At 44.6% G+C, this 14,723-nt stretch overlaps 1 protein-coding gene across 1 annotated transcript in view; it reads left to right on the top strand.

The window, feature by feature from the left end:
* XNDC1N (XRCC1 N-terminal domain containing 1, N-terminal like) overlaps positions 1–14,500 on the top strand; it is a 45,208-nt gene extending 30,708 nt beyond the window's left edge. The window contains exons 5-9 of the mRNA XM_068123681.2: positions 3,944–4,035; positions 4,152–4,468; positions 5,187–5,328; positions 9,011–9,111; positions 12,885–14,500. Of these exons, the coding sequence (XP_067979782.1) occupies positions 3,944–4,035; positions 4,152–4,468; positions 5,187–5,328; positions 9,011–9,111; positions 12,885–13,006 (774 nt within the window). The 3' untranslated portion in view covers positions 13,007–14,500. The remainder of the gene's footprint in view (positions 1–3,943; positions 4,036–4,151; positions 4,469–5,186; positions 5,329–9,010; positions 9,112–12,884) is intronic.
* The last annotated feature ends 223 nt before the right edge of the window (positions 14,501–14,723 follow it).

Raw genomic sequence — 14,723 nt, 5'->3', positions numbered from 1 at the left:
GCTCCATTACGATCCTGAGTGTGAGACGGTCAATGGGGCACCGGCACAAAGGATCACCAGCCCCGACTTGGCTCCATCAGAGTTTAATCTTTTTCCCAAGCTTAAGGAAAACCTTTGTGGAGAACATTTTTCTTCCGATGATGATGATGATGATGTCAAGGCCGCTGTGAAGCGTTGGGTAGGTCAGCAAGACACTCAGTTCTATCGTGACAAACTTACAAAACGATTTGAATGTTGGCAGAAATGTGTGGACTGCAATTGTTTGAGATAAATATGCACCTCTTATCTTTTTTCGTCTCCGCCTTTTTACACACTTTTATTTAACTTCATCTGAACTTTGTTTGTTTGTCCCGTTTCAAATCTTTGAGCCATTCATTTTATTGGTTCCATACGTCCCAGAGAGCTGAAATTTGGCCCACGGTCCTCTTTTGTGGTACATTTTCATCCATCAAAATTTAATTTAAAAAATACATTTTAAAAAATTGGTTTAAAACTTTTTTTAAATAATAAAAGTGTGTAGCCCTAAAACAGGTATTTTCGTTTACTTGTTCCTTTATAAGCGGTGCAGTCCAATGGCACCAATCTTCTGCCATGTCTTGACCACGCTACTACTCCACTTCCCTCTATCCTCAGCCGAGTCTCTCCACTCTCCAATTGCTCTTCACACAATCCTCCCATCTCAACCACAGTAGACCTCTTTTCCTCCTTCCTTGCTCCCTCAACCTATCTGCTCTCTTCCCCCTTCCGCACTGTGTCCAGCCCATCTCAGCTGGCATTTCACCAATCTCCCCTTCAAACTCACCTGCACACCAATATCCTCCCTCAGTTCATCCATTCTTCTTCTATCCACCTCTCTGTTGTTGTCTCTCTCTCAGTGCCACCGTCTCCAGACTGTAAAGGAAGACCGGTGTTACACACAACATCAGAACGTTCCCTTTCAATTTCCTTGATACCTTTCTGTCTGCCATTACTCCCTCCACACTCCTCCACTCATTCGCACCACCTGAATCTTCCTCTGCACCTCTGCCTCCAACTTAACATCCCCAGTCACTGTTCCGCCCCCAGATACTCAAACCTATTTCCCTGTTTGATCTTTCTTCCCCTCTAATCTGATATGCATTTGCAGTGCATTCAGAAAGTATTCAGACCCCTTCACTTTTTTCACATTTTGTTATGTTGCAGTCTTATGCTGAAATCGTTTAAATTCTTTTTTTTTCCTCATCAATCTCCACTCAATACCCCAAAATGACAAAGAGAAAACAGGATTTTAGAAAGTTTTGCAAATTTATTAAAAATAAAAAACTGAAATATCACATTTGACATAAGTATTCATACCCTTTGCTATGACACTTGAAATTTAGCTCAGGTGCCTCCCATTTCTCTTGATCATCTTTGAGATGTTTCTACACCTTGATTAGAGTCCACATGTGGTAAATTCAATTGATTGGACATCATTTGGAAAGGCACACACCTGTCTATATAAGGTCTCACAGCTGCCATTGCATATCAGAGCAAAAACCAAGCCATGAGGTCGAAGGAACTGCCTGCAGAGCTCAGAGATAGGATTGTGTCGAGGCACAGATCTGGGGAAGCCCAAAAAAAAATCTCTGCTGCATTGAAGGTTCCCAAGAGCACAGTGGCCTCCATAATTCTTAAATGGAAGAAGTTTGGACAACCAGGACTCTTCCTAGAGCTGGCCGCCCGGTCACACTGAGCAATCGGGGGAGAAGGGCCTTGGTAAGATAGGTGACCAAGAACCCGATGGTCACTCTGGCTGAGCTCCAGAGATCCTGTGTGGAGATGGGAGAAAGTTCCAGAAGGACAACCATCACTGCAACACCCCACCGATCTGGGCTTTATGGCAGAGTGGCCAGACGGAAGCCAAACAGTTCAATCTTGGTTTCATCAGACCACAGAATCTTGTTTCTTACAGTCTGAGAGTCCTTTAGGTGCGTTTTTGCAAACTCCAAGCGGGCTTTCATGTGTCTTTCACTGAGGAGAGGCTTCCGTAACTCGGTAGCTCCAGCTCCCCATTACTTTCTTCTCCGTTCAACAGCTCTTTGAAATATCCTTCTCACATCTTCAATATGTCGCCCCTGTCTGTCACTGGCCTCCTGTCACCATACTTAATCATCGCCTTCCTCCCCTTCCCTTCATGTCCTTGCTATCTTCAGATCTGTTACAAACAAATGTATAGATCATCTTCCTCTCACCATCCTCTTCAACTTATGCACCTCATCTTCCATATCATTCCTCGCCATATTCACAGCTCTCCTTGCTGCTTTCTCTTCCTGCCCATACAGGTGTAGCAACCCCGTATCCAACAACTCCCTCGATCCTTGATGTTCTCTATCCTCTTCCAAACCTCCTTTTCACCAACTGCCTTCACTACTTCCTCTGTCCACCATAACTGGTTTCTATCCCTCGACAATGCACCCTTTCCTGACGTCCTTCCACACAAAACTTCTTCAATTCCACAAAACACCTCTCCATGCTCCTCCTCCTCCTCTACCCCTCCCCCAAACCTTCACTATGTTGCTCATACCTGGCCCTCACCCTCTCCTTGTACCCTACTATGATGTTTCCTCAACACTTCCCCCACCTAATAACGTTCCGACCCCTGCTCTTCTTAACCTCCATCCTTTTCTTCATCTGTAGCACAAATAGCACAGGCTTGTGCTGGGTAGTAACATGGTCTCCCTCCACTCCCTTACAATCCTCAACCCTCCACAACTGTCACTTTCTTACCACCACCAAATCCAGTTCTGTTTTATGTTGTGTACTCCTATAGGTGATCCTGTGGCTTTCTCTAGAATGAGCCAGCTATGACCATCCTATTCCTCGCTACCAGCTCCACCTGCTCTCCACCCTCTCTATTCCTCTTTCCCCAACCAAATTTATCAACACATTCCTCTTCACCAGGCTCCACTACTCTGACATATGTTAAAATCCTCCACAATGCACAGAATCACCTCCAGCTCAACCATCCCCATCATCCTCTCCAGTGCGTCCTTCAATTCCTGCTTCTCCGCCCCAGTCCTTACCATTTGTGGTTCATATACCGACATAACACACACCATTTGCCTTTGAATCACCACCCATGCCATAACTATCCGTCCCACCCATCTTTCCAGTCTGACCACCTGCTTGCTGATCTTTTCTGATACTATTATTCCCCACCCGACTCCTACCAAACTCCTCACCCTGTCACCTTTCCACCTCGTCTCCTGCATGCACAACACTTCCAACATCCTTCTCTGCATCATCTCCACCACCTCAACTCCTCTCCCCCATTGATCGCACATTCAAACTACCCAGCCGAACCTCGCTGCTAAACCTCTGCCCATCTGACAGAGCCAGTACTATCTTGTTTAATTTGGGATGCTCAGGTCGTCAAGCAGCAGCACTTCCCAGGCTGACCTGCTGGACCTTGTACCCAAAATGCACCATGATAGAATAAAGATTGATGTCTCTATGACTTTGTTTCATTCAAATGTCTTTACCTGTTTAGGAGAAAAAGAATAGGAGGCATTATCTTTCAACACACCCTTGTAGTAGGAAAACCTGAGAGTTGACCCATATATTTATCATGTATAAAGTATTTAAATACAGTGGGATTTCTCTGCCTCCCCCTGACCGCACCCATATGTTCTTTGCCTCTTCCTCCTTTATTCCCGTGTCCTCGCTAATTTCCATCTTTTCTCCTTCCCATACTCTCAAGCCCTACTTTCCCTCTCGAATCATTCTCTCTTCTACCCCCTTTCTCATTTTTAGTCCCACTTCCCCACTGCATGCATAATAAATTGATGACGATGTCGTGAGTAATCACTGTCATAGTTGTCCTGTGAAGACCTGTTCTCTTTCTTGAGTGATTGAAAATACCCACACTGCCTGCGATGGCCTCAATCCTTTTTTTTTTTTTTTTTGCCCACATTCATCTTAGCCACCAATCTTGTTTGAAACTCAAACCCAAGTAGAAAAGGATGAGTTGCAACTCAGACTGCCTGGTTGCACAATGCGACACAGCTTTGACAGGTGAATCAGATGCCGGTGCAACTAACTGGCAACAACAAACACCCACAGAACATACCACAACTGACCCATGTTTACATGTACTTGCCTTGCCATGAAAATCCATTGTTTATTTTCAGGCCGATGGCGGTGGAGAAACGTAAAGTAAGACTTGCCAAACTTGCAAAAAGAACTGCTAAAGAGCCTGGGGAGATCGAGGAAACCGCCCAAAAGGCAAAAAAGATCGAGGAAAGCCCCCCAAGGACTCAAGAAATTTGGGAAACCATCCCAAGGGCTAAGAAGATCGACAAAAGCGCTCTGAAGACTCAGGAGGCCAGAAAACCATCCATTGCAACTTCCTCTGCTATCTATTCCTCGAGCTCCTTTCTCATGTCACATGACCAAATCGGAAGTTTGACTAAGTTATGCACTTTGCAAAGGAGCACTTTGGCCTCTGGTTGGTTTTTTTTTTTTTAAGATCCAATTAAAATGACTAAAGTTCTGCTATCTTGCATAATCAAGCGAAACACTTACACATTGCCTTTCTCTTTTTGCTAAATAGTATCAATTCCGTTATTGTCAATTGTCAGGTAGTTTCCTTGTCAGGTATCAGTTTCCGTTGTCAATTTGAGACGGTCTGGCCTGCATGGACGAATGTGTTGTTTGGCTCTGATTAGCATTATTCTTGCGACCGGCCTGTCCTTGTGTGGCGGCCTAAATGTGGCATGGGTGGCAATCATTTTATTGAGTCAGTAGGGCCAATGCACCAGATGTGGAAACGATAGCTTTCCACTTAAATCAAGTCCCAGTACTGTTCCTCGGTTGTCTGGCTTCACGTGTCAACAATGTTATTCCCGAGGAGAAGGAGGAAAGCGAGATATGGGGAAGGGTGAGGTGCAGCGTGTTGCCACAAAGAAGATAATTCACCATTTTATTGAATGCACCATTCTGTTTTGGCCCATTCTGCCTGAATTGCTATTTTATCCTTATCTTTGAATGCTCTTGTCCAATCGGTCTGTTCTTACCCGCTTGTTTATTTCTGATTATGCCTTCCTTATATGTAGAAGTGTCTTGAGATTGTGTTTGGGTTGCTTTGCTGAAACCTTTTGCTTAAATTATTCTTTATCTCCAGCTTAATTTGTTAAAATTAGAGTTTTCTGTGTTGAATGATGCAGAAGGAGACAAAAAGTGTTTGGGCCGGAATCTGAGCAGGATGAGTTCATCCAGGGCCAAGAAGCCAAAAACCAACATCATGGGAACACTGCGTTGTGGTTTTAACAAATGCGGAGACTTGTCGCAAAGCAACACAAAACAGAGGTATTTCAAATGTTAGACTTGAACTTTGCATTTTTCTTCTGCATGTTTTAAGGCTCATTGAAGAGCAGCCACACACACAAGTCATTTACTCACCTGCAGGCAATATAACCCATGAGCCAGATACTGAAGTTTTGGAGTTAACTCGTACCAAATGGTGCTGCTAAATTCCACTATGAGTTTCACTTAGCCTGATGTCTTAACTGGAAGGGATCATGTGATGGACATTTTATATTCCCAGATAAATACCATTTTGCTTGGCCATCTTTGAAAACAGCCACCATTTAGGAAACTGGGCTCTACCTGAGAATTTGTTGGCCTTCAGCATATGTTGTTCGGTATAACATTCTGCATATGGCAATGTGTAATGTGGTGGGTTTTGTGCCATTGATGTTGAAATATTTCTGGAAATAGACAAAAAGAGTTTTTAAAAATTCAACATTTCCCCAAGATCTGTCCATTATGGTTCTCCATAATAATTGTTATAGTAATGGGCATCCACAACCATTAATACCTTCGCCACCAAAGGTGGATGGAGGTTATGTTTTCACCCCTGTCTGTCTGTTTGTGAACGAGATTTCTCAAAAAGTTGGACGGATTTTAACGAAACCTGGTGGACAGGTTGGGTGTGTGACAAGGACGTTTCGATTCAATTTTGGTGAAGATCCTGATCCGGATCCGGCTATTAGAAATTTTAAAGTGATTCTTCACCATTGGGAGAAAGCCAAAAACGATACATAGCAGGATATCTCAAAAAGTTATGGACGGATGATTTTGATTAAATGTGATTCTGCATTGTGATTTTTCTGGTCTACTCTGGGATACAAAACGTGAACTGTTCACCTGGCGGAGGTATGCTCTCTACTGTGTGCCGTTCTAGTTGATCATGTTGTGGACCGTCGGGTGAGGCACTCACTTTTTCCCCCCTGCTTTCAATTTTTCACCTTTAGTCGTTTTCTTTGCTACCACTACAGCGATTGACATAGAACTTTCAACGTAGGAGCGCCTACCCATGAATAATTTTTAAAAACGAAGTTACATGATTATGTCCATGGAAAATGTGGCCGGCATTCCAAAACAACTGTTTTCTCTAGGCATGGATTGCAGGGTGTTTCACGTTTGACAGGAATAAGTGGACTCGACCTCGCTTCACTTGGCCTTGGCTGAATATTGAGTCCTGTTCTTGCTTAATTTTGACGTGCATCTGAAAGTTGGTATGAAAATGTACAGCGTCTTCAGAAAGTATTCACTTCCCTTGACTTTTTCCACATTTTGTTGTGTTACAGCCTGAATTTAATATGGATGAAATCGAGAATTTTTGTCACTGATCTATACATAATCTACCCCATAATGTTAAAGTGGAATTTGTTTTTAGAATTTTTTTACAAAATAATTAAAAATGAAAAGCTGAAATGTCATGCAGAAATGTCAATAAGTATTCAACCCCTTTGCTATGACACTCCAAATTGAGCTCAGGTGCATCCAATTTCCTTTGATCATCCTTGAGATGTCTCTACAACTTGATTGGAGTCCACCTGTGGCCAATTCAATTGATTCCATGTTCACCTTCCTGCTTACCAGCTCCAGCTCCTTCGCCATGATAAACAGGAGTGGGTTGAGAGTGCTCGCTGCCTCAAACCAATGTTTACATTGAAATCCTCCGACATCCCAGGACCAACCAAAACTTCCCTTTATTCCCTTGTACCAACCTAACTTTTGCTTCCGGCACTCCCATCCATCTCGGTGCCACCATCACCATCTCTCTCGGGACTGTTGTAGGCCTCCTCCAGATCCACAAATCCCAATGCCATTTCACCTTGCACCTCCAACCTCTTCTCCACCAGCTGTTTCAGCGTGAACATCCCATCTATCGTTCCCCTACCCTTTCTAAACCCCTGATGCTCTTCTCTGATCTCCTTCTCCACACACTTCCTTGTCCTCCCATTCAGAACCCTAGGGACAACCATTATTCAAAGAAAGATGTTGGGATGGTTTCACGTGATCATTTCTTATGATCATCCCTACCTTGTTTCCATACATTTTGGAGTGACATCCCTACATCCCTTTACATTAAAAAAAAGAAGAAGTTTTTATTACCTTAACAATATAATCTATATACATATATATATTGTTAAAGTATCAGACTGTATTGCATTAGATCAATTGAAGCTGGGCTTACCAATACGGATAATTATTGGTAAAGAAATAAATACATGGAAGCCAAAATTAAACAAGAAAATTCCTCATCATAAAATTCTTGTGAACCATAATGGAGAGATCTTGGGAAAATGTCGAAAAAAAAGAAGAAGACTTTTTTGGTCTACTTCCTGAAACATCTCAAAGTAAATGCAACGAAACTCTGCAGAATGCACATTGCCAATATGCAGAATTTTATGCTGAACAACATTTATTGAAACCGTTAGGGGACTATAGGTTTGCTCTGTCCCTCCGGTGGTTTTCCAGACTTTCCGCCCATCATGTCGCCCCGCCGTTGCAGCGTTGGTGTTAGGTAACAGACTGCGCGAACGTTTTAGGAGCAACAGACCTTGCGCAGAAGTCAGTCGCTCCCTCTCGCCAAACTAAGTCCAGTGGCAGGCCGAGGCCCGACACCCGGAAGGGAAGTGTGGTGCAGCGGCTGGCCGGATGCACAGGGAATACCCGTAGTGCACCGCCCTTATTTTACAGCACACCACAGGTGCTGCTGGTTAATGCAGTAACTCGCTGCCGTTGTTCCAGTAAGACCGGACATCCGCCAAACGAGCTCATCATTCATCCCAGCAACCTTTCCGCCCATACCTTTTAACATATTCAACTGAAACTTGGTACATGGCTTTATTATGATAATTTACAGAACAAGTTCGAGTTTCAGGGCGTTTCATCCATTTTTCACAGAGTTATGCCATTTTTGTACTGGGGGAAAAAAAAATCGCACCCATAGGGGAAATGTATAGCAAAGCAATTCTCCCTCTTGTTGGACTACATATGCCTAGGGCCGACCAATTCTGGGGTAGAGCCCAATTTTTGAGATGTATCAAATGAGGTGAAAATGGTAGCCATTTTAAAAGATTGCCAACAAAATGGTATTCATCTGAGAATATGGAATATCCATCACATGATTCCATGCAGTTTAGACATCAGGCTGACTGATGGTCATAATGGCATTTTGCCCCTCCATTTGGTTGTCAAATATTGTCTGGCTCTTTGGCCAATCTTGCCTGGCTCTTTGGCCAAAGGACTTGATGTTGGACAGGCATGGCTGATAACATTATGAGGAATGGCGCCACCTAGCGGCACCTTTTCTCCCCGCAGTCAGCATGACACTTTTCGGGAGAAATCTCTCCTCGGGGGGGGGGGGGGGGGGGGGGGTTTGGCTGTGCTCTACTCAAGTGAGGAAGCAGCATGCACCATCTTTAGTCCTTGTTATGGCTCGGCCAAAGTAGGAATTCAACCGCTGACCAACCAGAGTGGACGAGACACTAACCATAATGGCACTCAGTGTGTATTTTTTGTTATGAGCTCATGAAGATGGATCAAAGAACTTCAATGCTAGACTAATACAGCTTGCATTGTATTCCAATGTGGTCCTTTTTCTTTTTCACAAGTTAACTCAGCTTTGTGAGTATTAACTTGTTCCTGGTAGCGTCCTGGTCGGCAATTGAACTTCCTGGTGTTTTTTTTGCCACAGGACGTCTGGCCCTAACCCCAAGAACAGTTCAGAAATCGTGGAGAAAACGTCCCGGAACACGCCCGGATGTCCCTCACAAGCGACCTGTCCTATCTGCTGTGGTGAGTCTACATTAATAATAATAATAATAATAATACATTTATTTTATATAGCGCTTTTCAAGAAGCCCAAAGGCGCTTTGACAGAGTACAAAAAACAAGTGCAAAAAGACAAAAATCAATAGGTAAATAATCAAAGCAAAAGGAAGGAGAAGGAGAAGAGATAGTCAGGGGTTAAGTGCTGTGGGTTAAATGTTGAATGCAGTGTTGAACAGGTGGGTCTTGAGTGATGTTTTGAATGTGGTGAGTGAGGAGGAGTCTCTGATGGTGTGAGGTAGTGAGTTCCAGAGGGTGGGAGCAGCGATGGAGAAGGCCCTGTCCCCCCAGGATCTGAATTTGGTCCGGATGGGGGGGGGGGGGGGGGGTCAGGAGGTTGGTACCAGCAGAGCGGAGGTTGCGGGTGGGAGTGTGTCTGGAGAGGAGGTCAGTCAAGTAGATGAGGCCAGGTTATGGAGGGCTTTGTAGGTCAAGAGGAGGATTTTGTACTGGATTCTCTGGGGGATGGGGAGCCAGTGAAGCTTGTAAAGGACGGGGGTGATGTGGTCACGGGTCCGGGAATGGGTGAGTAGACGGGCAGCGGAGTTCTGAATGTATTGGAGTTTATTGGTGATTATTGAGGGTGAACCATAGAGGAGGCTGTTGCAGTAGTCCAGACGGGAGGTGATGAAGGCGTGGATGAGGGTTTCTGCAGCCGTGGAGGAGAGGGATGGACGGAGACGGGCGATGTTTTTCAGATGAAAGAAGGCTGTCTTTGTGATGTGTTTAGTGTATTTGTCGAAGGAGAGGGTTTGGTCAAAGATGATGCCAAGATTCCAGATGTGAGGGGAGGTGGATACTGGGAAACCGTCGATGTTGAGGGCAAAGTTATGGGTGGATTTGGTGAGCGTTTTTGGGCCAATGATGATTATTTCAGATTTATCATAGTTACGTTTGAGGAAGTTGATTTGAAGCCAGGATTTTATTTCAGTGATGCAGTTTGTCAGGATAGAGTGGGTGGCGGTGGAGATGGACTTGGTGGAGATGAAAAGCTGGATGTCATCGGCGAAGCAGTGGAATTGGAGACCATGACGGCGGATTAAGTGACCAAGGGGGGACAGGTACAGGATGAAGAGGAGGGGGCCAAGAACTTAACCTTGGGGGAGGGGAGCAGTGGGGGATTTGCAGTTATTGATGGAGATGAACTGGCGTCTGTCAGAGAGGTATGATTTGATCCAAGAGAGGGCAGTGCTGGTAATGTTATTAGGTGGTTTCAAGTCGGGTGAGGAGGATGGTGTGATTGATGGTGTCAAAGGCGGCGCTGAGGTCGAGGAGGATGAGAATGTTGAGGTTGCCGGCGTCAGAGGAGAGGAGAAGGTCGTTGGTGATTTTGAGGAGAGCAGTTTTAGTAGTGTGGTTGGAGCGGAATCTGGATTGGAATGTTTCATACAGGTTATTGGCAGAGAGGTGATGTTTGAGTTGAGTGGCTACAGCGCGTTCCAAAACTTTTGACAGAAAGGGTAGGTTGGAGATGGGTCTGAAGTTGTTTAGGGTGTCAGGGTTGAGTCCAGGTTTTTTCAGAATGGGGGTAACAGCAGCAATTTTTAGGGATGGTGGGACGATGCCTGTAGACAGGGAGGAGTTTATTGTTGCAGTGATAAGTGGAGAGAGAGCAGGAAGGGAGGCCTTGACAAAGCTGGAGGGGATGGGGTCAAGAGTGCAGGTGGCAGTTTTCATTCCTATGAGGAGTTCAGAGAGGTCAGTAGGGGAGACTGGGGAGAACTGAGACAGGGGTTGGCAGGATAAGGGGGGGCAGGTGGTTTGAGGGGGAGCGGGTGCGGTGGTGGTTAAGCTGTTGTAGATGTTGTCAATTTTGCATTGGAAGAATGAAAGGAAGGAGATGCAGTTGTCTACTGTGAATGACTGGGTGGTGGTGTTCAGGGTGCTGAGGAGTTTGTTTATTGTAGAGAAGAGTGCTTTTGGGTTTCCAGAGCCAGAGTGGATAATTTGAGAGTAGTAGGCGGAGCGGGCGCGGGAGAGGGCATCTTTGTAGTGTTGTAGGTGGTCCTTGTAGGCTTGGGAGTGAATTGTGAGACCTGTTTTATTGCGGAGTCTTTCAAGTTGGCGAGCACGAGTTTTCATCAGGCGGAGTTCAGGGGTAAACCAGGGAGCAGAATGGGTGAAAGAAACAGTTTTGGCTTTTATAGGCGCAAGCTGATCAAGGCAGGAGGAGAGAGTGTGGTTGTAGTAGTCAGTGAGGTCAGAAGGGGTGTGGAGGTCAACGAAGGGAGAAGTGGACATTTTTTCAGAGAGGGTGGATGAGAATGAGGTAGGTGAAAGAGCGTTTAGCTTACGGAAGTTGATAGTGCGATAATGCCTTGGTGCTGGGGTGGGGATGTTGATGGTCATGGTGATGGCTAAGTGGTCAGAGAGGGTGAGGTCGGAGCCAGAGAGATGGTGCAAAATTAATCCAGTAGAGCAGACAAGGTCCAGAATGTGACCACGGTTATGGGTAGGAAAGTTGACATGTTGAGTGAGGTTAAAGCAGGTGAGTAAATCAGTGAAGTCAGTGGTTATTGTGGAGTCAGTGGAGTCCATGTGGATATTGAAATCACCGAGGAGGAGGATTGAGGGGGAGAGGGAACAGAGCTGGGTCAGAAAGTAGGAGAAGTCAGACAGGAATGATGGGTGTGGTTTGGGAGGGCGGTAGACGACAGCCATGACTGACTGTGTGTGACCAGAGAGTTTAAAAGCCAGGTGTTCAAATGATGGAGCAGATGAGATGGAGATTAGGCTGGTCTTGATGTCCTGTCGGTGTATTACGGCAATTCCACCACCTCGGCCCTCCGAGCGTGGTTTATTGATGTAACAATATCCATTGGGTGTAGTGAGGTTGAGTGCGAAGTAGTCCAGAGGTTGTTGCCAAGTTTCAGTGAGACAGAGAAAGTCCAGTTTATTATCCAGATTGTAGTCGTTCAGGATGAGGCTTTTGTTGTTGAGGGACCGGGTATTGAACAGGGTGAGCTTCATGTTGGTTTGTACAGTAGGGATGAACTCAGGTGATTTAGCCAGGGTTTGCAGACAGGAGGTGCGATCGTGTGCGTTGCTGTGACCAGGTGCGCTGGGACAATGAGTGGGAGTGCGCTGAGCCGACCAGAGTACGGGAATGAAGTGACCTGTTTGAAAGTAAACAAACTTACGACCAGAGCCTCTATGAATATATCTGGGTCGTCGCAGGAGTCCGTGGTATTTGATTGCAGAGATGCATGATGGGGTGGAGTAAGTGCTGAGCAGAAGGAGCCTTGCGGCGGAGTACCTTAGAGCCATGCCAGGCAGGAGCAAAGGGACGAGTACGAGGCCAAAACGACCGCAGCCGCTAATCAAGACAGCAAAGGCCGCAGCGGCAAACAACCGCAGCCGCAAGCCAAGACAACAAAGGCCGCAGCGGCAAACAGCCACAGCCGCAAACAACGTGAGCGGGCCTGAGGCAACAGTGGAAGAGCCGGGACCGAGCAGAGAGCAGACCCAACGGCCAAAAATCCGCCACGACCACCAGAAAAGCAGACTATGTACAATGACCCAGTCGGAGAAGCGGCGAACAAGTAACGCCAGCGTCCTCTCCAGACTGGACCGGAAGCCAAAGCCAGACCGGACATTAGATTTGCATTCTCTTCGTTTGTGGTGAAGAGGGAAATATGTAAGGGAAACAGATGTTAAATGGACTGTTTGCATTGTAAGTGCATATATTTGTGTGAACCTTTGTCTCACACTTCAGTTAACCTTTCTTTTCTTGTTCTCAGGTGTTCTCCCCCTGAATATGCTATTTGCACACTTTGCTCTCTGTGGCGAAAGCACACCTGTTCCTGGGTTCCGCTATGGCGTGTCCTGCCAGAAATTCTTTGTGCAAAAGCAGTGGCGGTGAAAGGCCCAAACTCCCGGTGTGGAAAGAGATTGTTTTTGTAACTGAACAGCCAAGATGGAGTTCAGACTGTTTTTCATCAGATATCTGATAATAATGGAGGAGCTTGTACATGAATGTCATGTACAGAATGACATGCAGTAGAATGACGTTGGAAACATCAGTTTGCTTTTACATGAAAATAGTAATGGCATCTATGAGCACACAAGCCCATTTAACCCTAATTGCACTGGGGTGGGGATAGGGGCCTGGGAGGTCTTCCTCGACATTTTTCGCACTTTTTCCGCAACCACTGGGGATTTCGATTTTCCTCTCTCGTGACTTTTTTCCTCTAGGATCTTGCGTACATTTTGATACCAAATCTGTCCAAATCGCACTTACCGTTCAGGTGTCACGTGGAAATTAATCCTAAAAAACATGTCCTAAAAAACTGCTAAAAATAACGTCCTAAAAAACTGCGAAAAAACGTCCTAAAAAACTGCTAAAAAACGCCCTAAAAACTGCTAAAAAACGTCCTAAAAACTGGTTTTAAAAAACGTGTCCTAAAAAACGTCCTAAAAACTGTTTTAAAAGTGTCCTAAAAACGTCCTAAAACTGCTTTAAAAAACGTCCTAAAAACTGCCAAAAACGTCCTAAAAACTGCTTTAAAAAACGTCCTAAAAAACTGCTAAAAACGTCCTAAAAACTGGTTTTAAAAAACGTGTCCTAAAAACGTCCTAAAAAACTGCTTGTCCTAAAAACGCCCTAAAACTGCTTTTTAAAACGTCCTAAAAAACTGCTAAAAACTGCTTTAAAAACTGCTAAAAACTGCTTTAAAAAACGTCCTAAAAACACTGCTAAAAAGTGTCCTAAAAACTGCTTAAAAAGTGTCCTAAAAAACTGCTAAAAACGTCCTAAAAAACTGCTAAAAAGTGTCCTTAAAAACTGCTAAAAACGTCCTAAAAAACTGCAATTTTTGCACATGTTTGTGTGCAACAAAACATGTGAATAAGGGTTACATGCATTAGGACACTGATGGTGTAAATTAATTGGCCTGTAATTTATTCTGAGTGTTTTAGCATGTTGTCTAAGACGGACTTAACAATTATAGAACAATAGAATTAGGCAATAATTAGACAAATTAACATATTATGAAAAAATAATTTTACCATCGCACTCATAACGTGATGATCTATGCGTGGGCAAATTTTCAAGTACATCGAACCATCGACGGCCAAGATCAGTCAGAAAGCACAAAATCACTCAGTTCAGTTAGGTTCAGTTAGGTAACAGTTTGTGCATCTTACATCCTCTGCAGAGGTTCAATCTCATATTTTAAAAGGCCTGTGGTTTAGGGGGCAGATTTTGGGGAATTTTCTGCTGGGCCTTCAGGACATAAATCACACCCTCGTCCCTCCCCACTCCCTCCATCCACCATAGTTTAACATTGTTAAACTACCATTGATATCCATTTCACCAAACATCCATTGGATTCAAATAAAGTTGGTTTTCCCGAAAGTATTTTGTGATTTTTTTTTTTCAAGGTGATGCTGTAATAAGGGTCTGAAATGGCATTTGGTAAATAGTGACACTGAATGTGATTGATCATTGATATGCACAATGTTTTGGGTGTTGATATATTTATTACTCAGCCGATTGTGTCTCGCAGTCAGGATGGGAACTGATAACGTTTGTTAGTTTTTACTTTGTTTTCAATCAGAATATTTGTCTAAAGGTCATG

This window comes from Myxine glutinosa, chromosome 7 (genome assembly GCF_964187855.1).
Source record: "Myxine glutinosa chromosome 7, kmMyxGlut1.1, whole genome shotgun sequence".
Classification (NCBI taxonomy): domain Eukaryota; kingdom Metazoa; phylum Chordata; class Myxini; order Myxiniformes; family Myxinidae; genus Myxine; species Myxine glutinosa.
This window is presented reverse-complemented; position numbering and strand designations above follow the sequence as displayed.